The sequence below is a fragment of the Triturus cristatus genome, chromosome 1_2, assembly GCF_964204655.1.
Source record: "Triturus cristatus chromosome 1_2, aTriCri1.1, whole genome shotgun sequence".
NCBI classification, from domain to species: domain Eukaryota; kingdom Metazoa; phylum Chordata; class Amphibia; order Caudata; family Salamandridae; genus Triturus; species Triturus cristatus.
In genome coordinates, this window is record NC_140580.1 from 279,880,736 (window position 1) to 279,906,531 (window position 25,796).

Below are 25,796 nucleotides of genomic sequence, written 5' to 3' on the forward strand. Positions count from 1 at the left end.
CAAACTATGTAGTATATCCTCTGAGGGATAAAGCGTGTGAGCAGCCTCGAGCCCCTGGAGTTCCTCCTCTAATTGCACCAAGATCTCGCGCCTTTTAGCGATGTATTTTAATTTCAGTGACAGGGCATACCCCTTCAGGACCACTTTATATGCCTCCCATATAGTTTGCGCCGAGCCCACCGACCATAGATTTTCTGTTAGGAAATACCCAGTCTGCACACAGAGCTCCTCCTTGATATCCGGTATTTTCAACAGCCATGGGTTAGTGACAATAGTGCAACGCTGCTGCCGTTCCCCGTGAGTGAACTCAACCCCCACTGGGGAATGATCAGAGATACCCCTAGGCAACGTCCGGGGTGCCTGAAATTACGTACTGAGGCCGTATATGTTAAAAAGTAATCTATTCGGGAGAGACTACCGTGCACACTGGAAAAGTACGTAAATTTGGAGTCTGCTTTTTGGAGCTCCCGCCCCACATCTGAGAGGCCCAGTGCCGTGGTAAATTCCGCCATAAGCTCGTTCGGTCTGGCCCCCTGCCTCTGCAGGTGTCTATCAATCGTGTCGTCCATAGTCATATTGTAAACCCCGCCTAGTATCAATGTACCATCAGGAAGTTTGGTCAATACTTGGCCCAGATCTATTAAGGCATCTCTACCCAGTGCCGGTGGCAGGTAAACAGAAACTACATTTAGGGCCCTCCCCTCCCACTGGGCCTCAGCTACTGCAACACCCCCCCCCCCGGATCCACCCACGTGTTGTGTATAATCAGTGGTGTGCATTTTTTAACCAGGATACACATGCCCCTAGACTCGGTGGTGTAATCAGCATGTACCAGGAGCCGGTATCCCCATCTATTGAGGGCCTTACTTTTGTTACCTACTAAGTGGGTTTCCTGCAATAGAACAAGATCTGGGGACTGTCTCTTCAGATACTGCTGGACGACCCCTCTTTATTTTATCACCCAAGCCATTAACGTTCCAGTAAGGGACAGAGAGCACGGACTCCTTTTCAACCCCCATCCCGTAGCACGGTCATATTCATAGCCTGATAGGTCAACAATATTTTCAAATTTGACCTGGGCAACTCCACTCATCTTTCATGGTGAAGATTTGTCTGCTTTGTGGACTCGCATGCTTGGGTTTGTATGGCTGGCTCATTCCTTCTCTGTTTTTAGGTCGAGCCTAGAGTCAGCGCGCATGCGCTGGGAGACTTATTGTAGAGGAGTAGGGAATAGAAGCCCGCCCACTCTCTGCCCATATTTGTCATTGGCTTGTGTCATTGTCCGTCCTAAATTCTGGCTTCTGATTCATTAATAGGCTTCTTTGTCCCGTCTTAGTACCACCTCCTCTATATTTGTCATCTTCCATGGCGAAGGCCCCTTTACTTCGGTTGTTGCACGGTACCTGTTATTTAGAATGTGAGCAGTATTTTCTTTAATGAAGTTCTCCTACTGCAGGCATGGCATGCTTGGTTGCCCTCTTTACTCCCTCCCGTTGTTGTGCCTTCTTTTCCCTTAGCCGCCCTCCCTCCCGTTGTCCGTGCCTTCTTCTCTCTTACACCCCTCCCCTGCCCACCATAACGTTGTCCGTGCATTCTCGCCCGCCCTGCCATTGTCCATGCCTTCCCCCTGCCGCCCTCCCTCCCATTGTCCGTGATGCCTACCTTTTGCAATGCAATAGGTCTCACGTAAATGCGAGACCTATTGCATTGCAAATGCTTGCATTGTATATTAGTAGTGGAGCCCTTCCTTCCTTTACCACCGCGGGAGATTTTCTGCATCAACACAGCCATGACCTGAGCCTACAGTGTAATGTCCCTTACCCCCTGGTCCATGCTAATTCTTCCTGCATTCTCGCTAGGAAGTGGTCATTGTCTACTGGCATCAGGTGGCTCCAGGAGGCTCCGACCCCCCCTCCCCCCCCCCCTCCCCTGCCCACATGATCAAGTTGGGCACGTGGTCACAACCGTGCACAACTGGATCACAAGCTTACAATGATTTTCACAACAGTGCACGTGCAGCTCACGCATCATAATCGTGCATGCGGGGATTTCCTGCATTAATCACCTCTTCTCTGCTGAGGCTTCCTAAACGAATGTGAAGTAGCCAGGACACGTTAGGGAGACGGTGGATTTCCTATCTTCTTTCGCCATGAATCTTTCTTTCAGTTGACCAATCTTTTTTTCGCATGTTGCAGCTGTGAATGCAAGGACGTGTGATGAAAAAGATCTTTGCTTTTAACCTACGAATTTTGCCCCGGTCAAAATCACATATTCTCAGCTCTAGCTGGTGACAACCGATAGTCTGTCTTCGGAACGACATTAGAAATTATCTATCAACCCTTGTGAGACTTTAAAAGTCACCAGTTCAAAACCCAGGAACACCAAATCCATTAACAGTGTCTTTACTTGCAGACACCATTAAAATACGTCACTGGTGCCATGAGAGCAATGTCACCAAGCACAGGAATTCTGGCGCTTAGATGCAGAACAAAGACGCTGCCTACAGGGCTTTAAGTGGGCCGGGTCTGTCCGGGTCTCAGCACCGGCAGTTATTTTCAGGGGGCCTCGAAACGGGTCTCTATCGGGCTCTATTTTTGGACCTCGCAGAGGTAGTCCGTTTTCTTTTTTTTTTCTTGGACCGCAGTGAGAGCATGCTCATCGATGTGCCTTATCGGCTTTTTGATCTCGGCTGTGATGTGAAACCTCTTGCCGAGTTGCTTAGGGTCTGTGTTTTGGTATTACTTGCAGCGTGGCAGCCCCTGCATAAGATAACATGACACCTGTGATTCGGCAGCCGCTGCAGTTTGTTGTCTCTCGCATAGGAGAACTTGGCCTGAAAGGCAGGATTCGGTTGGTTCCCGGTCAGGTTAGGGTTTGAGTCTCCGCAGCTTCACTGACAGGCACGGTGTCGGAGGGTACGAATGAAACCCTCCCAGCCCCTGGCCCCGCTTCTCGCCCCAGGAGTCCGGGTTTGTAGCTAACATCAGAGTATTTCCGCTACAACGTGGTTTTCTCCGGTCAGGAGGACGACGCACTAGCTGGTGAATCTTAACGCAGCGAACAGAGACGATTGTAGCCCCCCTCACCCCAGCCATCACTTGTGCGTCCACCAGACGTACCATCTGTGCAAAAATAAGACTACGTCGACGTTTTAAAAAATATATATATATACGTGGCTATTAGCTAGCTGGTGCAAACTCTTTTTATCATGACAGCTTTCTCAAGAATCCACAATACGGTTGCAGCTTGCACGTGCGGTGCGTCTTCATTGATCCCGCGTGCACTTGGGGCAGGGCCGGTTCTATGATTTGCGGGGCCCTGGGACAAAAGGGAATGTGCGAGGCCCCTTAAGTGACCCCTTGCAAGGAAACCATTCAGAGACACTGCGGGAGGCCCATTGTACAGTATTTTAGTGCCCCCACAGTTTTAACTTTCAGCCCACAAGCAATTCTCTCACCTTCAGCCTGATGGGTGTAAGAATTGCTTGTGGGCTGAGAGTTAACACTGTGGGGGCGCTAAAATCCTGTACAATGGGCCTCCCACAGTGTCTGAATGGTCTCCTTGCAATTGGGACAAAAGGAAGCATCTCCCTCCCCTAGGCGTCCAGACACCATCCCTGAGTGGCCAGGGGGAAGGGACTCCTCCCATGGACTCTAATTGCAAGGAGACAGGGAAACAACAGGGCACACGATCGGTGCGGGGCCCCATGCTGGTAGGTTGAGTGCGAGGCCCTGGGCAGCTGCCCACGCTGCCCATGCCTAGCGCCGGCCCTGTGGGAGACAGAAAGCAGGCAGCGGGCAGCCCACTGTGGCTCCTCCGGGTACACGTCGCAGTCCAGCTTCAATTATACTATTATGAAAAACGAATAGTGCGAGGCGATTATCAAGCTTTGTTAATTAGGTGATTATGGGGAAGAGAAACGGTGGTACGGATCACATAAGAACGCAGTATATCGGATTTTATAAAGTAAATATTGCCTAACCTGCTTATTTTAATTATTATTGTTCCATTACCACTGCTATTATTAATATTATCATCATTGCAAATAATAATATTTGTTGATAACGATGAAAACAAAATTGCAATAAAAAGTTATTTTTATTGCAATTTTGTTTTCATCGTTATCAATAAAAGAATGATAATGTAATAGTACTGATGTAAATAAATAAGCATAGTTTTTATGTTGATTCTGCATGGCGAGTAAAGTAGGGCGTGCTCTAATCCGTGTTTACAGGCCCAGCTGGGTTGTGGTAGATGTGATTCGAGGTGTACACCAGGCTGTACTGAAGTAAATGTTCTTCGACAACCTGTGTCACAATTCTACCTGCATTGAGGTCAGGCGGAATATATTGTGTCATGTCTATGTTTGTGTATACTGCAGTTGTTCTCTGAGGAGTCCTAGAGTTATCTCTATTTAGACCACGCCCCTACTTAGGCCACACCCCTTTGAGGTTTGCCCCACCCCTTTTAGAGCACCCCCAGTTTTTTTTTCCCACTTAAAGCCCTGGCTGCCTACATATATTTTCTACAACAATGGTTGCAAACTTTTTACAGCTGTAGCATATACCCCCCTACACGTAAAATGTTACTGGGCCACTTCAAAATGATCAACAAATTCACACAATAATTCTATAAAAATGTAGACACCGCAAATAGGTTAAGTAGATTTATGGGGCTTGAGCGTTCACTTTTGATGTTCATTCTTGCCTTTGTCACAATATCATACCCAGCTGGAAATCAGCCTCATGTCGTGTGACACTCCCAGGCAGCCATGGTTTTTCAGCCAAAAGCACTTTGCATGCTGGGATTTGTTTAGCTCATTTGGTATCTCTGAACATATTTAACTACTCAAACATAGCAGTTCTTTTCAGTTACCCCTTCTTAAAGTGCATTAAAAAATGATTGCCAGCATGCTGTAGGCAGACCTGTACCCCAAAAAGTGGCCCCAGTGTGATCCTGTATCAGAAATGAGGGGTTTGGATTATTTGGAGCCTCCGCCCTTACTCACAGCCTGGACATGTCTAACAACAGTTACTGATTGCAAATAACAAAGTGGCGACCCGCACTCTTTTTCAGGTTGAGCCTGGGCAGCGCATGCGCTACTGTATTCAGGTAGGGACTTGACGCTCCACACGATTTTTCATTGACTTGCGTCATTGTCCACTGTAAACTGTGGCGGTTCATTGGTCAATAGGTTTAGTAGTCCCTCTTTAGTACCGCTTTGTCTCATTTTGTAATGTCCCATGGCGATACTCCCTGTTATGTGTGTTGGTGCTCGGTAGGCTTTAATTACAGCTTCTGAGCACTATTTTCTCAGAGAGCTGTGTCCTGCCTGCAACAGCAGATAGGACACGCTCTCTCCTAATGCTGTTTTTTATTATATTTTATAGTACGGTCCCCAAACGCATCCGACAGGTCTTGTATTTGCGAGAGTTTGAGCTATTGGCATTGTAAATAACAATGCCTTTTATTTATTGGTTTAAAAAACAACAGACATAAAAGGTATTGTCATTTACAATGCCAATAGCTCAAACTCTCGTGAATGCGAGACCTATTGCATTGCAAGCTTGTTTTAGAAGGTCTGTAAGTGATGAGGTGGTTGCCATTCGGGCCTTTTTCTGCTTGCCTGTGGTCAAGTGGTGTCTACTTTGCTACAGTCTTATTTGATGGTGGAGTTGAAACAACATATAATGGCTGTGTATCAGAGAAGACATTTTCTAGAATCAGATAGTTGTGCACCATATATGGGGAGACAGCAACAGATTGTTCACAGTTTAGGCTGAAAACAACAAGATATAATTCGTCTACTGAGACTCCTATTGAATATTATTCTGAATGTGACCTATTTCTTCTATTTTAGGATAACAAACCTCGGATTAAATCATTTAGCTGAAATGTTTACATTTTCCTGGAATGACTTTGAAGATTTTAAAAAGATTTTTGTTAGTATCAGCAACACCATTTCAGGTATGTTTGCAACATTTGCCAATGGATCACATACAATCGCCATTGTTTACTGTACAACTCCATAGTTATTGCTGAACACGTAAATGCATATTATACAAAGTCAAATGTATGCACTCACCACAATGGTGAAAATGTGTCATGCTGTGCAATTTGTAATGCATGCTTTACAAGCACATTAATTGCCACGCATGATCTGCAATAGGCGGGAGAAGAGGTTTATAAAACAGTAGCCACTATTTAGCCTGCTGCCGGGTAAATAATTAATTTTCTCTGCTATATACCCGTCCGCTGGCTAAAAAGTAGAGATTATTAAGTATGTGGCCTGAAACCTTGGAAATAACACAGAAATGTCACTATTTACCCTGCTTTTGACTAAATAGTAGAGATTCTGCACTGTTTGGCCGGCAGCCATGTAAATACCAGCAAAGCTTCACTCTTTACCTGATCCCTGGCTAAATAGATTTGCCCTGTTTAGCTGGCAACTATGCAGATGATAAGGACACTTTACTATTACCTAGCTGCTGGCTAAATAGTAGAGATTATGTACAGATTGGCCGGTAGCCATGCAAACATTAAAACACCTTTACTATATACCTGGCTTGTGACAAAATAAAAGTAACTTTGTGCTGTTTGGCCAGAGGACGAGGAAATAACAAAGAAACTTCAGTATTCAGCCTACCAATGGCTAAACATCAAACATTAACTTTATTTGTCCAGTGGCCAGGAAAATTGCCAAGAAAAATCACTCTTTATCCAGCTATTGGCTGCTGGGAAAATAGCAAACACTATGTACAATTTAACCACAGAAGTGGGAAGAACCGGTTTTAAAGAAATTGTGGGTTAGGAACAGCTCTTACAGTTGATTGTCCACTGAGAATGCAAGGGATGTTAGGACCATTCCATCTACTAGGAACTCCATCAGTAGGGAAGGTATGGCTTTGGGCTCCCCCTTATCCTCTTAGATTATCTTTATTTCTTTTTCAGTTGTTATTGTTGCATTTTACAAACATTTCTAATGCATTACAGAAGAGCTACAATTATACAAGCAACCATCTACCAAAAAGGTATGCCAGTCTTGTGTTCTTCAGTTTGAAATTCCCTTAATTGAAAGAAACAGGAAGGATACATAGCATAACCTCAGTGACAAAGGACAAGAGCACAACCTAGATACACCAAGGTATAGTAAAACAAACTGAAAATCACTGGAAGGTCGTGTGGCCAGGTGGGGGGTGAAAAGCCCGCTGAAAAAAACGGTGTCCTGCATCAGGGTGAAGTATCAAGGGGAAAGGGAAAAAACGAAAAGGATCCGTCAGGCCCCATGATATCCAGTGCTGCAGGAGTGGTTGGTGGGGCAGGATAGAGAAGCGAGGAGGGGGGAAAGTAGGGGAGGATGGGGGTAGAAGATGGGGATCAAAGCCTCATTCATCAAATTGTCCATGCGGTAGAGATCAGGGAAGTGACGTAGGAGGGAAGGGACACGTTCGATCCTCAGGAGGATAGGGTAAGGGGTAGGTGGGCAGATGACGGGAGCAGAGAACCCCAATCCTGCTACAAGCGAGAGTGAGGTTGCCCCCCCTAGAGCACCCAAGTCCCCATTATCCTCTTTGAATGCCACTATATATAAAGGAGAGCGAAATAGAGGAGCGATTTCTTTACGGTAGGTATCACCATCGGAATCAAATGAGGTTACTCATAAAGGAGGGAAGATGAGCATTCAAGCTATACACCAGTGATGGCCATTGCCTCTTCTTTCTTTCAGGACAAGAAAGATGGTCCTGATGAGGGTTAAGGAGGGAAGGATCTGGAGGTGTCAACTAACCTCCACCATTTAGCCAATTCATGGACAGTGTCTTCTTTACTAGCAAAGGAATGGATCTGTAAATAAATTTAATGAATGCCATTGGAAAATTAAAGAATATGCCCCGTAAATCAGAGAAAGACGATTAGGCATCAAAGACGCAGAGCAAATGAAACTTACAAGATATTGCATCCATTAGCTTTATTACAAATATGGAAATAAGATACTGTGGATAGATAAAGGTTTTTTTTTGCCTCCATGCTCGTGACCCAAGAATCAATCATTTTACAGTCACACTTTTATATTTATTTTCCAGATAGGGGATGTAGAGCTGATATCTAAGGTTTCAGAACTGGTTTGGAGTGATTCTCCTTCAAAAGTAATTTTCGTGCTGTAGCTCCCACACAGCCATTGTGCAGGGTGATGACTCTCACACCAGGTAAACATAATGCTGCCTCCAGCAGGAGTATCCAAAACAAGGACACAATGAAGGATGAGATCTCTGCACCTGATTCCCATCAGCCTTTCTGAAGAGATCATCAAGGTACAAACAAAGGGGTAGGCTCTGATTAGAAACCTCCTTATATTTAACAGAAGTTGCTGACCTACCCCTCATTCCAAAAATCTACAAAATGGCATTGTTCAGGAAGAATTTATCAGCAGCCCTTTGATAACAATGACAAAATTAAATTTCTGTAGATAGTCCTTTCTCATTTAATCCTCACTTCATTGTCTGGCACTCCAGCCACGGTCAATAAAATCCCACTTTCTGGGGACATTAAAAATGTATTCTAGTACTCAAACTGTCACCATACACAAAGTATTACCCGCTTGCATCACATTCACCACAAATTCATGCACCCAACATGCACATGTAATGTCAGCACAAAGGTCCGGAAGTCCCACAAACTACTCTACTGGTCTTGACACTCAGAGCCTCTTTGCTGTCTTTCCAAACACTTCTGCCACATATGTACCTCCACCACCCTTCAACTTTACCTCAGAGTTTCCCAGATCTAACATCTGGTGCTGAAGCTTCCACTGTTGACCTCATAGCGGGCAATCAGAGCCCCTTTTAACTTAGGGTTCTCCAGTGGGCCAACTGACTCCATCTATCTGCAGGCTTCTTGACCACCATCCTGCTTGTCAGAGCCTTCTTATGATACCCTTTTCTGATTGCCATAGCCCTTTGTCCCCCTTTGGTAGATATTGACCATGTGTGCTGACTTCAGCCATCTCTGTTTACCATCTTTCACAGATCAAAATCCTTTTCATCCATCCACCTTTAGGCTCTTCTGCAAAGCTTCTGCACCTCTGCCATCTGACCCAACCTCAGACTACTGTGCCAGCATCAGACAATATGTGTTATCAACCAGAGCTCAGAGGGTAACAGTCCTGACATTTGTATTCACTTTGTATGCTGTGATTTTTTTTCAGCAAATACTTTACCATGAGTTCTATAAGTGTTTTGAAAAGGTTGGAGTTTCTAGTGGTTGACAACATCAATCAATCAATCAAGGCATTTATACAGCGCACTACTCACCCGGAGGGTCTCAAGGCGCTTGGGGGGGGGGGGTGGGGTGCCGCTACTGCTCGAACAGCCAGGTCTTGAGCTTCTTCCTGAAGGAGAGGTGGTCTTGGGTCAGACGGAGGTCGGTCGGGAGGGTGTTCCAGGTCCTGGCGGCCAGGTAGGAGAAGGACCTTCCTCCAGTTGTTGCTCTTCGGATGCGGGGGACGGCGGCGAGGGCGTGGTTGGTCGATCGGAGGTGGCGTTTGGGAGCGTAGAAGTTGAGGCGGTTGTTGAGGTAGCTCGGGCCTTGGTCGTGCAGGGCCTTGTGTGCGTGGGTGAGGAGACGGGAACATAAGAAGCAATATTAAAAACCATTGACAAAGGGATATATTATGCATGTTTTCTAGAATCACACAGGTGTGCTACTGCTCAAAGTCTTCTTTGTCCTCCTGGTCCTTCTTTTACTTCTGATGTTGGTTCTCTTCCTATTCCAAGTCCTCCTTTTCTCAGTTGTTTTGGTCCTCCAGGATATCCAACTGGCCCTGGACCCCTAGTCCCAGTCACTATCGCACTGGTTTCCTGAATGTGTTGCTACTGTTTTTAGTCCTTTCTGGTCCTGGACTTCTGGCCCTGCCACTTCCTGGCCCTTCCTTATATATGCCTTTCCAGGACTTACAAGTCCTGGTCCAACTAATTGTGATTAGTAAGGTGAGCCTGGGTGCTTACCAATCACCACGCTGCATTGAAGTGTTGTGATTGGTCAGGGGAGTCTGGCTGTTCTTCCTGGCTGCCTGTCCCATGAGGAATACAGGAGCAAGGAGCAAAGACGCGGGACCTGGTGGCAAGGTAAGTGTATAATTTTTTATTATTTTGTTTCATTGCGCAACCCTGTTCCCCCCCCCCCCCCCCCCCCACCCACCGCGCCTGCCCCCAACCCGACACCCACGAGTCATACCGTCCGCCACTGGTCTTTTACTCCTCATCCATTTGTTCTTAGTCCCATCGCGTCTGGGTCTCCCTGGTCCTGATTCTTTTTTTTAATTAAACTCTTTAGTGATTTTCAAACAACCGGTTGGAAAGCGGACACCCTACAGCAACAAAAAATGTGATGCATGGAAAAGACATCATAACAAACTCTGTTGACCGAGGCACCAGCCCAATCCCTACAGAAAAAGTATGCACAAACATACACCATGTGGTCCCCCACCATGTGATTCGGAGGCTATTCTGTAGTGCCCACTGTCCCCCGGCCCAGCTGGGTCCCATCCTCTTTCTTCCCCCATGGAACATCTTCCTCATCATGTCCAAGGTCCCCACCCCTTTTCGTACTTTCTGTGGCAGCCGCATTCCTGATACATCATTTTTCCTTGTACATACAAAAATCTACATTGGATTCCCAGTACCTTTGCATTGGGTTTTCTTATCGCCCCCACAGCCGAACCACATTGTGTTTTGTCACCATCAAGGCGGTGTTACAGAAGAGTAGAGAGTATCAGTCCAGGACTACTTCCCCTGATCTCCAGGGTCATCGGCTGGTGGGTCAGTCCCAGTGCACAGCTTAAGACTACCCACTCCCCCCCAGTAACTCCGAAGTTTGAGACATCCGCATATGGTATCAAGTAGTGTGCCTTTTTGCCTGCAACCCCTCAGACACAGTTCTGAGTCTGCACTCCCCATTTGAAACAGTCTAGTCCTGGTTTTAGTTGGACCAGTTAGAATCCAACCCGGGTGGCTGCCTCTCGAGAGTACCTGCAGGCCAACCCCCAATCATTGTCCTCCAGGCTACCTAAATCTCCTTCTAACTGTCCTCAGAGACAATCCAGTCGGGGTTGCTATTGTGTAGGAGCGTTGAGTATAATTTAGACACAGTGTGGTTAGTCAGGGGAGCCCTCAGTACTTTAAATTCAAGGAGGGATTTATCCCGGTTCTCTGTGAGTGCCTCAAAATATGGCTGAAGGAGATGTCACTGATGTTGGTAGTGACGGTATTGGCCCCAGGATAGTTTGTACTGCTTTTGCAGTTCAGGGAACGGAATCGTCTCCTGCCCCTTCCACACTTCCCCCACCTTGGATATGCCAATCAAGTCCCATCTTGCATAACCCTTAGCCATCCTAAATCCCTTCAACTGGTCTCTGCTCCGTAGCAGGGTTTCTGACATCAGCCTACCCCTCCAACCAAGGGCCTTGCTTGCATTGTGCCTGATTCTGATCACCACCTCTGTGGGCGTTTGCAACCAAGACATCCCTTTTCTCCCTTACAACCGCAGAACATATCCCTCTGAATCCATCGCATGCTTATTGGCCTTCACTGAGGGTTCCTGCTGTGAGGAGAAGATCCAGTCATTGACTGCCTCTAGCTGGGCTGCCCAATAATACAATTGGAGATCGGGGACGGCTATGCCTCTGTCCAATGGGTCCCATGCGAGGGATGCCCATATTATCCTGGGTGTCCCGCCATCCCATAGCAAGCTGCGTGCGACATATGCCACCTCTCGGAACATCTCCTCTGGGACCTCAAATGAAGTATTTTGTAGGATGTAGAGATGTTTGGGGAAGTATATCATTTTATTTATTGCCACTCTGCCCAACAGGGAGATGGGCAGCTTTTTCCACTGTTCAACCTCAGTTTTATACGATGATAGGATTATCCCCAGGTTTTCCTGCTTGGAACAGTTCCTAATCTTTTGTGACAAATATTCCCAGCTACCTTAACCCCCTGGATTGCCACGTCGGGGGTAGTGCCAAGTCCCACTTCCCAACCCTTCAGGGAGTGGGAATGCAATTGACATATGCCAGCTGATCTTCAGCCCTGAAAAGGAACCACACAGTTCCAAAATCTCTAGCACCCTGGGGATCAAGTTTTTCGAGTCTCCCAGGTACAGCAGGATGTCATCTGCATATAGGGATATGAAATCTTCCCAATCGAGGTCTCATTTCAAGCTACGCAATAAGGCATCTGAACGAAACCAGCATGCCAATGGTTCAGTCGCCAATGCGAACAGCAGGGGGGAGAGTGGGCACCCCTCTCTGATGCCCGTACTCAGGGGAAACTCTCTGGAGAAGGCCCCATTCACCTTCAAAAGAGCCTCCGGGTACTTGTACAATAAACCCAGGCAGGACATAAATCTTCTATTAGTCCCCTCCACGGTATAGTCATACGGTAGGGCCATTCAAGGCCGTCAAAATTCCTTCCGGCATCTAAGGAGAGTAGGAGAACTGGCTCTGCAAGTCGGTCGCATTGTGTCTGGTCGCCTGATAGTATATATGACTTTATGATATTGGGGGTGCACTCCTATAGTATACCTTTTTATTCCTTATTGATATGGGGTGCTGCAGGAAGCAAGAGCTGTCAACACTTGCTAAGTAGAATACCAAGTTTGTAACAAGTACTGAGACTTGTATTTGCTGCGCACAATTCACTAGGTGTGGAACACCACAGTATAAACATACACTTTACAAATTTTCTATGATTTATTCCTGTGTACAAATCAATTATCAACTCAAATCATTTTCATTGTGCATAACGTTTTTTCAAAGACATTTGTACATAGAGGCTCCAAATATATATTATCATCATGTGCTTAGGACTCAATATAACATTTACAAAATCATGCACTGATGGATGCTCATGCCCAATGCATTTCGGAACTTAAGCAGTTCCTTCCTCAGGGGAAATCTTCCACTGCACCTTTATGCCTGCAGTCCTGATAAAAAAACTCGCAATGATGTTGCACGGTTTTAATCTTATAGGCACCCACTGTATCGTATATCTAAAAGCATGGTTTTGAGGTCTTTAGTCCCACACATAGTAAATTGTGCGCAGCAAATACAAGTCCCAGTACTTGTTACAAACTTGGTCGCCTGATAGGGCATGAAGCCCGACTGGTCCGGTGCCGCTAGTGTGTCAATCAACAGTCCCAGGCAATTGGCTAAAACCTTTGCCACAATCTTAATTTCTAAATTAAGATGGGAGGTGGGATGGTAGGAAGCACACTGCTATCTAAGCTTCCCTTGTTTATGAATTACGACTATCATTGGCCTGTGGGGGTCCCAGGGTAGGCGACCCACCTGAGGGCCCTGTTGAACGTTGCCCTGAGATAGCCTGTTAAATATGATTTTGCACAGTTAAATAGCTCGGGGGGACCCATTCGGACCCAGGGTCTTCCTGCTCTTCATCTTTCTAATGACTTCAGCCAGTTTCCTCTCGGACAACCGGGGTAGGGTTAGATACGTAATCGGCCTCCCACTGTACCAACTGCCTTTTGAGCTCCCCTATCTCCCTATCGCCCTGTCTCACTCTTTGCATTTACCCAATACATGAGCTTTGAGGTGGCCATTCAGGACTGTTTTGTAGGCCTCCTCCACAGTGGCCTCTTAGTCTACTGTCCCCACATTTTCCTTAAAGTACTGAGTCAACGTCTCTACCACCAGCTTTCTAGTATTCCAAGCAGTCAGGTCCATTGGGTCCAACCTCCACTCCCCCATCAAACTTTGGATGTCAGTTAATGGGAATGTTGTCAGTGGTGCATGGTTGGATGTACCCCTTGCAAGGATATCGGAATCCCCGAAGCAGCCCAACTTGTGTCACGGCATCAGAAAGTAGTCCAGCCTGGAGATGAAGAGTAACTGGTAAGAGCTATATGTGTATTGCTGGATTCCTGGATATTCGGCCTAGAAACCAAACATTATCTATGCACCGAAACAAACGTTCTGTTTCCCAAAGTGTTGCTATTGGCTAAATGTAATTAACTTTGCTGTTATTTCATCCCAAAAGGCAAATGTCCACATATTATCATACCACAATGCACTCACCCATATAAGTAACGTTTTCACTTTTCACATTCATTTTATTTAACACCAATGAAAGTGGCTGTGAATTGGAATTCCTTTGAATTTCACTCTTGCTTTTAAACTATAGGGCATGCATGCATTGTGGTAAGGTGTCAATTATGATCTTGCCAAATTCTTTTTCAAGGAAGGGTTATAGGCAGTGGTTCCTTCAGCATTTGCAAAGCGAATAGGTCTCTCTTATGCAAGAGCTATAGGTTTTGCCAATATGTTTTAGTCATGTTGTACACCAGTGTGGCTGCTTTTCGGCATGGCTAAAACTTAGTGGGGGAAAGGAGAGTGGAGTGGAGTAGAGTGGAGTGTTCTTGAATAGCTAGAGTGGTATAGAGTAGAGTTAAGTGCCGTAGAGTGGAGTGTCATAGAGTGGCGTGAAGGGGTGTAGGGTATTGTGGAGTGTCATGGAGAGATTAGAGTGGCGTAGAGTGGGAGGACGCAGAGTGGAGTAAAGTGACTTAGAGTGGAGTGGCATAGGTTTTCATGGAGTGGTGTAGAGCAGAGTGAAGTGTCGTAGAGGGTGTTGGTAGAGTGGAGCAGAGTGTGGTAGAGTAGATTGGTGTAAATGGGAGTGGCATATAGTGGAGTAGTGGAGTGAAGTAGAGTGGAATAGTGTGTTGTAGAATAGAGAGGGGTAAAGTGGCATGGAGTGGTATAGAGGGTGTTGCATAGAGCGTCGTAGAGTGGAGTAGTGTTGTAGACTGGCACAGAGTGGAGTAGATCGTTGTGGAGTAGCATTGAGTGGAGTACAGTGTCAAAGAGTTGAGTTGAGTTAAATGGAGTAGAGCATCATAGAGTGTAGTATCATAGAGTGTAGTGTCATAGATTGGAGTGGCCTCGAGTGCATTGGCGTAATGTAGAGTGGTGCAGAGTAGATTGCAGTGGCGTAGAGTGCAGTGGCATAGATTAGGTTTCGAGTGAAGTGAAGTGGTGTAGAGTGGAGTGGTGCATGGTAGAATGCAGAGGTGTAGAGTAGAATGCAGAGGTTTAGAGTAGAGTGCAGCAGAGTGCAGTGGCTTAAAATAGATTAGAGTGGTGTAGAGTGATGCAGAGTGTAGCGGCATAGAGTGTAGTGACATAGAGCGCATTGGCATAGAGTCCAGTCGAGTGGCGTTGAGTTGAATGGTGTAGAGTAAAGTGCAGTTGTGTAGAGTTGAGTGGCACAGAGTAGATTGCAGTGGCATACAGTGCAGTGGCATAGAGTAGATTGTTTCAGACTACAGTGAAGTGGTGTACAGTGGAGTTGTGCAGGGTAGAGTGGTGTGGTGCAGGGTAGAGTGCAGAGGTATAGAGTACAGTGGCATAGAGTAGAATGGTGTAGAACCCTAATGGCGTAGAATATATTAGAGTGTCATAGAGGGATGTAGAGTGTAGTGTAGTGGAGTAGAGTGCATTGGCTTGGAGTTCAGTAGAGTTGAGTGGTGCAGTGGCATAGAGTGCAGTGGTGTAAACTGCAGTGGCATAGACTAGAGTGGTGTGGCGCAGAGTGATGCAGAGAAGAGTGGTGCAGAGAGCAGTGATGTAGGGTACAGTGGTGCAGAGTAGAATAGAGTGGCATAGAATGCAGTGACATAGAGTGCAATGATGTACAGGGGCATTGCATGCAATGGCATAGAGTGTTTCAGAGAAGAGTATAGTAGCATAGAGTGCAGCGGTGATGAGTAGTTTGCTTAGAGTGCAGTGGCATAGAGTGCATTGGTTTTGAGAAAAATGTTGTTGAGTGCATTGGTGTAGAGTGCAGTGATTTAGGGTATAGAGTAAAGTAGCATGGTGTACACTAGCTCAGCGCAGAAAACAGTGGCGCAGAGTGCCGTGGCACAGAGTTTAGTGGCATAGAGTGCAGTGGCATAGAGTAGATTGTTTCAGAGTAGAGTGAAGTGGCGTAGAGTGAAGTGGTGCAGGGTAGAGTGCAGTGGTATAGAGTAGAGTGAGGTAGAGTAGAGTGGAGTGGCATAGAGTGCAGTGTCTTAGAATGCAGTGGTGTAGAGTACAGACAATGGTGCAGAGTAGAATAGAGTGGTGTAGAGTCCAATGACGTAAAGCGCAATGGTGTAGAGTGGTGTAGCGTGCAGTTGCATAGAGTGTTGCAAAGTAGAGTATAGTGGCATAGAGTGCAGCGGTGCGGAGAAGTTGGCATAGAGGTGTTTAGTAAAGTGGTGTTGAACACATTGGCGCACAGTGCCGTGATTTACAGTAGAGTGTCAAAGAGTAGAGTGGTACAGAGTGCAGAGGTGCAAAGTGGCGTAGAGTGCACTGCCATAGAATAGATTGTTTCAGAGTAGAGGGAAGTGGCGTATTGTGAAGTGGTGCAGGGTAGAGTGGAGTGGTGCAGGACAGAGTGCAGTGGCATACAGTGCTGTGGCGTACAGTGCAGTGGCGCAGAGTAAAGTTGCCCAGAGGAGACTGGCTTCGATTACAGTGATGCAGAGTAGACTAGAGTGGTATAGAGTGCAGTGACGTAGAACGCAATGGTGTACCATGGCATAGCTTGCAGTGGCATATAGTGTGGCAGAGTAGAGTAAAGTGGTGTAGAGTGCAGCAGTGCAGAGTAGTTAGGCTTATGGTGCATTGGTTCGGATTAAAGTAGTGTTGAGTGAATTGACAGAGTACAGTGATTTAGAGTAGAGTGGCGTAGAGCGCAGTGGTGTAAAGTAAAGTGGTGCAGAGTCGAGGCGAGTGGCCTAGAGAGCAGGGACGCAGAGTGGCATAGAGTAGATTGTTTGAGTAGAGTGAAGCGGTGCGAAAGGCAATAAGGAAACTCTCCCTAGTGGAAGATAAAGCTGTCTTTGATGGGAGAAGTCATGCCTGGATGACAATCAACGGCTACAAATCATCTGACATACAGTAATATTTCAGACTGAGATACTCTGGTAAAATAAAAGAAACTGTTTTAAACTACCGGTTAGAAATACTTCCAGCAATTCTGCATCTTCCACAGTGGTTGAAGGAGCAAACCTCGACAATCTGCCGCCTGTGCGGTAATGGAACCGAGGACATAACACACTTAATCTGCTTGTGCATCAACTTAAAGGGGGAGAGGGCACGCTTAATCAAATCACAACTCAACCTCTGCGGGATTCGTACTTGTAGACAGGTTGCGATTGCATGCTTCAATCCCATGGACCCGCAGTTAAACCGGAAGCTAGTTACATTTCTGACACAAGCAGAAAACAAATTGGAAAATGCTGCACATTAACAGTCTTCAAAACACCTAGCGCCCCAACTACAAGTGACAGCTATTCACAAAATGTATGATAATTTGCTCAGATGGACGGGCCCCTAATACAGGTTCTGGCACACACAGACAAAAAAGAAAAAGAAAACAATCGAGGCAGTCACTCACTGCCAAGGTTTTTGACTTTAAATTGCTCCACAGCTTCTATTCTTTCTAAACTTCAGTTCGTCAGTACAGGGGAATCAAGGCCGGCCCCATCCAGCCAAATGTAGCAGCCAAGGCTTGTTAAACTTCTAAACCATTGTGAACTCAATAACCTTGATATTAATCTTTTATTGCCTTATAATATATTTTTTCACATGATTTTATCTATTATACATTTTTGTAACAGTGTTAGTTAACCACATACAATAAAGTTTACTACTATGAGTAGAGTGAAGTAACATAGAGTGGAGTGGTGCAAGGTAGAATGTAGTGGCATCCAGTAGTGGTGTAGATTAGAGTGGCGCAGAGTGGAGTAGAGTGCCGGGGCATAGAGTAGATTGTTACAGAATATAGTGAAGTGGTACAGGGTAGGGTAGAGTGGTGCAGGGTAGGGTGGAGTGGAATGGCATAAAGTGCAGTGTTACAGAGTACAGAGGCATATAGTGGAGTGGCGTATAGTGGAGTGGCCTAGACTGGAGTGGTGTACAGTGCAGCTGCAAAGAGTGCAGTGGTGCATAGTAGAGTACACTGGCATAAAGAGAGAGGTGTGGCGCAGCGGCCAGGGTTGCTGACTGCAGGGCACAGAGCTCACGGTTCGATCCCCGGCGCTGACGGAAGCTCAGTCCAGCACCATGTGACTCTGGGCAATAGCTTGCTTAATCTTCCCGACGGTCCCCAGTGCTTTGAGACACTAAGGGGTGATTAGTTTGCGCTTTACAAAAACTGGGTTACAGGGTCACAGTAGAGTGGTGCAGAATAGAGTAGAGGGGCGTAGAGTGAAGTGGCGTAAAGTTCAGCGTCATAGAGTGCATAGGTGCACAGTAGATAAAACTGGCATAGAGTGTAATAGCTTAGAGTGTAGTGGTGTAAAGTACATTAGCATAGAGTGCATTGGTGTAGAGTGATGCAGAGTAGAATGCAATGGCATAGAGCGCAGTGGCTCAGAGTAGAGTGGCATAGAGTCCAGTGGCGGAGAGTGTAGTGCTGCAGAGTAGAGTGCAGTGGTGTGGTGTAGAGTGCATTTGTATAGAGTGCAATGGCGTAGAGTGGTGCAGAGTAAAGTACCACAGGGTGTAATGGTGTAGAGTGGTGTAGACTCCGTGGCATAGAGTAGAATGTTGCAGAGTAGGATATAGTGGCGTAGAACGTATTGGTTGTGAGTAAAGTGGTGTAGAATGCATTGGCTTTGGCGTAGAGCGGCGTAGAGTGGAGAGACGCAGGGTAGATTGCAGTGGTGGAGAGTGGAAGGTCATATGGAGAAATGGCGCAGAACGGAATAGAGTGGCGTAGAGTGCAATGGTGTACAGTAGATTGTTACAGAATAGAGTACAGTGGCATAGAGTGTAGTGGTGCAGAGGAGAGTGGCGTAGAGTGAAGTGGCATAGAGTGGAGTGGTGCAGGGTAGGGTGCAGTGGCATAGAGTGGAGTGATGCAGAGGTAAGTGGTGTAGAGTGAAGTGGCATAGAGTCGCCTAGAGTGTAGTGGAGTGGCATAGAATTCAGTGGCAGAGAGTGTAGTGTTGCAAAGTAGACTGTCATAGAGGGCAGTAGTGTATAGTAGACTGTCATAGAGTGCTTTGGTGTGAAGTGTATTGGTGTAGAGTGGTGTAAAGTAGAGTGGCATAGAGAGCAGTGGTGCAGAGGAGAATAGAGTGGCATAGAGTGCAGTGACAGAGTAAAATGGCAGGAACTGCAGTGGCATATAGTGCAGTGCCGTAAAGTGTTGCATAGTGGCGCAGAGTGCAGAATAGATTGTTTCAGAATAGAGTGGAGTGGTGCACGGTAGAGTACAGTGGTGTAGAGTGCAGCGTAGATTAGAAAGGTGTAGAGTGGTTTGGCACATACTGCACTGGCTTAGAGCAGAGTGGTACAGAGTAGAGTGCATTGGTGTAGAGTGCAGTGGCAAAGAGTACAGTGTTGCAGAGTAGAATGGCATAGAGTGGAGTGGTGTAGAATGCAGTGGTGCATAGTAGAGTAATGTAGGGTGGAGTGCATTGAGCATAGTGTAGAGTGGTGTAGAGTAGAGAGGCATAGAGTGAAGTGGCATGGAGTGGTGCAGAGTAGAGTGCAGTGACGCAGTTTAGAGTGGTGCAGTGAGAAGTGGTACAGAGTAGACTGCAGTAGTGTGGAGTGGTGCACAATAGAGTGGAGTGGGGTAAAGTGAAGTATGCATGGGGTGGTAGCATACTGCCATTCCAGACACTTGAAATGACTATTGCATTTGCAATCATACAGTTTTACTGATAGAAGTATGCAGAACACAAACAATAATGAGTGGAAATGTCATCACCCAGTCTATTGTTTTTGTTTTGATCATATTAAAATGTTTTTTTCCACCATACTTCAGAATTACAAAAAAATCACTTCATTTGTGCTTTTCTAATTCTGATATATTCTGAAATATCTGTATAGTTCATTTACAGACCATTACATTTTGTTGTGTGCTATAAAAAAAATAACATCATACAGCATTCCTCAAGCACACCCCTAGTAGTCATCATGTTGTCAAATAAATCCTCTCACTTTGAAGTCAGAGAAAGAAAAGTAAACACCAAGCTCCTTAGAAGACAGAGCCTGACATTTGATGTCTATCTTTGAATGCTCAGCAAATGTGACAAGATAATAACAAGATTTAGAGACCTGTTTACAGAGCTCGAGCACTGGTGGAAGAATATAGTAAATAGGGTTTGGGCAACGGAAGGGACGAACTCAAGCGTGACAGCCTAAAACAAATAGAACCAGCAAATAGAAAGCAAGCAAATGTGAGTAACAAACCACAAAGTCAATGGTAATGGCAGTGACGGCTGGCATGATTCGCGGGTGGTGAGGCAGGAGCGGTCGGGACGCTGGTTTGCTGAGTTGCGCGATGCAAAAAAAAAAAAATATATATATATATATATAACTGTATTGCCGTCTCCAACTTCCCCACGGGCGATGAAGAGAAAGCACGAACTCCTCTTTTGGGTATGGCGAGATTTTATTGCTCACATAGTAGTCATTACGCGTTTCGACTGACACAGCAGCCTTGATCACATGAGGAAATGCGTTTGCCATTGTTTTTTAAATACCACCTCCTAGTGTCATGTGATTCCCAATGAACATAAAAGACATACTATGTATATACACCACATAATGTGCAAAGTAGGGGAAAACTTGATACATTAAATATCACTTAATGTTGTAATTAATAGCTGGCGATGCTAAAATGAATAAATAGAATATTATGACCAATAAATATTAAATAAGAGATATAAGTTACATTATGTCTTGAGAGAAACTTCTATTATCTTTATGGTCATAGACCTCCTTTCTAACAGTATCGACTGGCTGTAAAACATATTGAATGGATATTGTAAATCTAGCACTGCAAAAAAAAAGCGATTTCCTAAAATTGCATATGTATTATCTAAGAGTTATGATTGCTACTAAAATATAATAAGATCATAACAATTGTGTATATGGTCTTGGGAGACGAACCATTAATATAACAATTTTCAAATATTCATATATACCAAATAATTAGCATTAATGCAATGATATTGTATGGTAGACACTCCTACACATAAATGGTTCTATATCCCCAATGCAAGATAGTACTCATAACAACATAAATAAGAAAAACAGCAGCGCTATGTTTTATACAAATACTGCCAATTGAGTCATGCCATATAGGATGTACATGAAGTTTTTTTTGTACTGTGGAACTCTAGTTGATGAACATATCTCTCTAAATTAATTTAACATTATATTCATTTCAAGTTAATTAAAGCACCACATACCGTGCAAATAACGCAACTAGAGATGCCTTCTCTCAAGTCTAAAGTGCAAATAGTGTACTAAATAAATACCGGTGTTATAAAAGATAATATATTAAAAATAATATATATATAAAAACACATCTAAATAAATACTTCTAAATTAGTTTCATATTTATGGGATTTTTTTTATAAAAAATGATTTTTTTTAAAACAATCTGTGTGATCATAAGATGGTAAATAGACATAGTGATGCAAAAAGACTAATACCTACTTGTTCAAAAACTACCAGCTAAAGTTATTGTATAACTTAATAGTTTGTATAATTATAATGATAGCATATATTATACCAAATAAAGATGGGAACGTAGTCTTTAGAAATTTTATAGATAATAATGAAGGTCTTCTGTGGTATTAAGTCCATTGGGGGCCTTGCTATCAAATTCCATAATCATATGTATCATATGTGTTTCCAGTTTCCTAAGCATGAGCTCTCTGTTTCCACCTCGTAGAGGTACCGTAATGGCAGCTACCACATAGTATTTAAGACAACTGAGATCATTGTGGTGTATTGCCTTAGAATGACGTGCTACAGGGTAATTGGTATCATTATTGACAATTGCACGGAGGTGTTGAAAAATGCGAATATGCACCACGAGTTTAGTGCTTCCTATGTAGTTGAACCCGCAGGTACATGTAAGGACATATATCGCAAATTCAGTACGGCAAGTAAAATGGCCTGTTATCTCTCTTTGTTGTGGACTAAATGGAACTGAATAATGGGTAGTATTTTTACCAAATTTACAAGCTCTACATGTAGAACACTTGTAAAAGCCTAGTTTGGGCTTCAACCATGTCGTGTTAGTAGTTATTTCTGGACTGTTTCTAACTAGTTCTGTCCTCATTGATTTTGCTCTTCTAAAAGTGAGAGTGGGTACTGTTGGTAGATTGGGTGCTAGTACCCTATCAGTTAACAGGAAGGGCCAAGTTTTGTTTATTATTGCCTTCACTTGCCTCTGTTGTTGGCTATATGTAGTGATTAACCTCGGTGCATCCAGTTTTTCATTGGTTACCTGGCTAGTCCCCTGTGTGGCACCACTTTTGGTCAGAAGAGAGTCTCTAGATCTAAGTGTTGCTTTATGGGTTGCTTCCCTGAGTGTTTTTTCACTATACCCTCTTTGTCTGAACCCTTCCAAAGAATCTGATGTACACTTGTTAAATTCTTCTTCAGTACTGCAGATCGTTTTCAACCTCAGAAGTTCACCGTATAGGATACTCGGGATCAAATGTTTAGGATGTGAACTTGTGGCATGTAATGTGGAGTTACCTGCTGTGGGCTTTCTATGTAGAGTTGTATGTAATTCATTGTTAACTACATAAACAGTGGTATCTAAGAAATCGACACTGACTTTACTTATACATGATGTGAATCTCAAATTCATTTAATTTGTGTTGATGTCCGATATAAACGTTTCTGCACTCTGAATGTCACCTTTCCATATTATAATGACATTATTTATATAACAAAACCAGTTCATTACATGTGCATCTACAGTGTCTTTGTATGTCCCACTGAGAGCCTGCTCCTCCGACCACCCTACGTGTAAACACGCACAGCTGGGAGAGAAGCAGGCTCCCATCGCAACACCTCTGGATTGTCTATATATCTGCTTATTAAACATAAAAAAGTTGTTAAAAAGACACCACTCAATCACCTCCATCAACATGATATTGTGGTTGTAGCAATTCAGAGGTCTGGTCTCTAGATAATGTTTAACAGCTGCCAGTCCTTTTTGATGCTTAATGCTCGTATAGAGTGATTCTATATCGAGAGTGATTAATAAACATCCGTCATTCCAAATAGCTTGCTCCAATTTATTAAGAAAATCCCCTGTATCCTTGACATATGTAGGAAGCATCTTCACATGGCTCTGTAGAAAATAATCAACATAGCGACTCATATTTTCACACATTCCACCGATTGCCGAAATGATAGGTCTCCCTGGTACTAGTTCAGTTCTCTTATGTATCTTTGGGATGAGATACAGTATAGGGATCATAGAAAATGCCTTATACAAAAATAAATGCTCTTGATTGGAAATTAGACCCTCACGTTTGTATCCCATCAGCATTTTCTTGAGTGCATCTTTAGCTTTGTTATATTCCAACATAGATGATTTTGCATAGCATGTTGTATCACTTAATTGGCGAAATGCTTCTTTCATATATTCGCTGCGAGGCGAGATCACTAAATTCCCTCCTTTGTCTGATTTGTTAATTATGATTTCCTGATTGTACTTTAGTTTGGCAATCAGATTATTATATTCTTTATCACGAAATTTCATTCTTTTCTTTTTCTTCACATGATTGACCTTGTAATATAAGGTTTTTAGATCCTCAGTTGTTCTTTCGTGAAAAATGTTGGTTGCGTCCTTAGGCATCATTGGACAGAAGGTCGATTTGTTCTTGAAGGGACTTTTGCCTGCACATGATTCAATAAGATTGAATGTATTAATTCTTTCTTGCGTAGAGTTAAGCGTCATGTTGTTGTCAGAATCATTGGAATTGTTATCCTTTAGTTCATACATAATGAGAAGCATGTCCGCATCAGAGGCTTGGAGATTTATTTCCGGACCATCACTGGATGTAGCATCACTAGTTTTGATTGTTTGTTTTCCATTGCTGCTTTCTTTAATGGTGAAGAATTTTTTCAATTTGAGTTTTCTAATATAGGAGAAGATATCAACTCTAGTTCTGCTGTAACTAAAGTTGCTTTCCGGGCAAAAAGAAAGTCCTAGAGCCAATAGTTGTTTTTCTGCTCTAGTCAGGGTCACAGTTGATAAGTTTACAATGGTGTTGTCTTCTAACGCCTGCGCTATTGATCTCTTTTCGGTTTTGCTCTGTCTGAGCTTGTGCCTGGCTTTGCGTTTTTGGTTCCTTCTTGACCGTACTGTTTCCATGGATTGCGCGTCCTTAGAGTTTGCCACCGGTCGTTTGCTAAAAAATGTAGCTCTTCCCCTGGTTTGAGTTTGCTTCTTTCATCATTACTGTAACAGGCATTGTTACTTGCTTCATCGACTTCACTTCCACTTGTTAGTGAGGTAGTATCAGAAACTGATGATTCCAAGTCAATAGGTCTTCTGCTCACTTCCGCTATTGAGTTACCTATTGCTTTAGATGTTTCATTAAGCCTCATTTTCCTCACATTCTCGTATCTCCGAGCAAAAGTGAAGATTTGCCCTTGCTCATAATCTTCTTTATCACAGGCAAATTTCTGAACCTTTCTTAGTTTGATCTTATCTTCTTGTTTTTTAATTCTGTCCTGAATTTCTTTCCTCGTTTTTACTATAAAGTCAGTTTGTTCTAGCTTATTTATTTGTTCATTGAGTTTATCGACTTCTTTAAACAGCTCTTCTCGATCTATTTGTGCATATTTGACCAAAATATTTACTAGGTTCAACGAGGCAGTCAAGTTACTTTCAGCCCATTCAGTTAACATGTCCGGATTAGGATTCTCAAAACTTGGAGTCAATAAGTATATATATACTTACCTTGCCGCCGGGTCCGCATCTCTGCTCCTGCTCTCCTGCTGGGACTTGAGGAACAGGAAGCCAGGAAGAACAACCAGGCTTCCCTGGCCAATCACAACGCTGCAATGCAGTGTTGTGATTGGTTTTGAGCGTCCTGGTTTGTTGCTCAATCAGGGAATAGGGGCCTGGGCATGTTCTCCACACAGGCTGTAACGCAGGCAGCATAGAGAACAGGGACAGTGCGTACAACTGTTTTGACCAAACAGTCATTGCGCACTTAGGAGTGGGGAAACCACTACTCCTCTGCCCTGCTGCGAGAGCAGAGCAGCCCTGCCCACCCGCCCGCAAAGAAAGCATAAAATGATAATACCTCAAAATTATTATCATTTTATATTTCCTTTACTTTTCACTGCTTAAAAGCAGTGGGGCGACGGTCCTCCTCCATAGAGGAGGAGCCGCCACTGAACAATGGGCATTCCCAGTGAAGCTTTCCGAATGTCCCCAAGATGTTGTTAGCAAACCATACAGTGGTAGGCTTCGACCTAAAAAGGAGATCACATGGAATTAAACTCTCTGCAGAAGGAAAACGTTATTTTGTCTCTTTCATTTATGTGGGCACACATTTAACCCACGATTTAAAGAAACACTAGCACCAGTTACGTTAAAAGGAACCTGTGGCAGTTCAAAAGAGAACAAACTAAGGGCATGATACATAGCCCAATGTGGTATGACAGAAAGAGAAGAGGGGATGAAAGATTGAGAAAAAGGGGGAGACATGATAGTAGGGATAGAGGATTATGGAAATGTGCAGTGATTATTCACTTCAGATTGCACAGTTTGTTATTTCTCATCACTCTCAGTTTGTGGTAAATTTAGCAGTGCTGAGGCCGACTTCTAATTGCCATGGTCCAGCCAAGCTTCCTGTCTCCTCCAGTGAACATGGGTGAGGGCGGCGTGGTTATTTTAAGCCTTGCGGTCTTGGAGATCAGTTATCATAGGCTCCTCCTCGGGTCCCCA

General features: G+C 44.3%; 1 protein-coding gene across 2 annotated transcripts in view; it reads left to right on the forward strand.

The window, feature by feature from the left end:
• LOC146867160 (polyunsaturated fatty acid 5-lipoxygenase-like) overlaps positions 1–25,796 on the forward strand; it is an 854,256-nt gene that overhangs the window by 309,387 nt on the left and 519,073 nt on the right. For both annotated transcript variants that reach the window (XM_085603708.1, XM_085603710.1), the window contains one exon: positions 5,861–5,967. In XM_085603708.1, the coding sequence (XP_085459834.1) occupies positions 5,861–5,967 (107 nt within the window). The remainder of the gene's footprint in view (positions 1–5,860; positions 5,968–25,796) is intronic.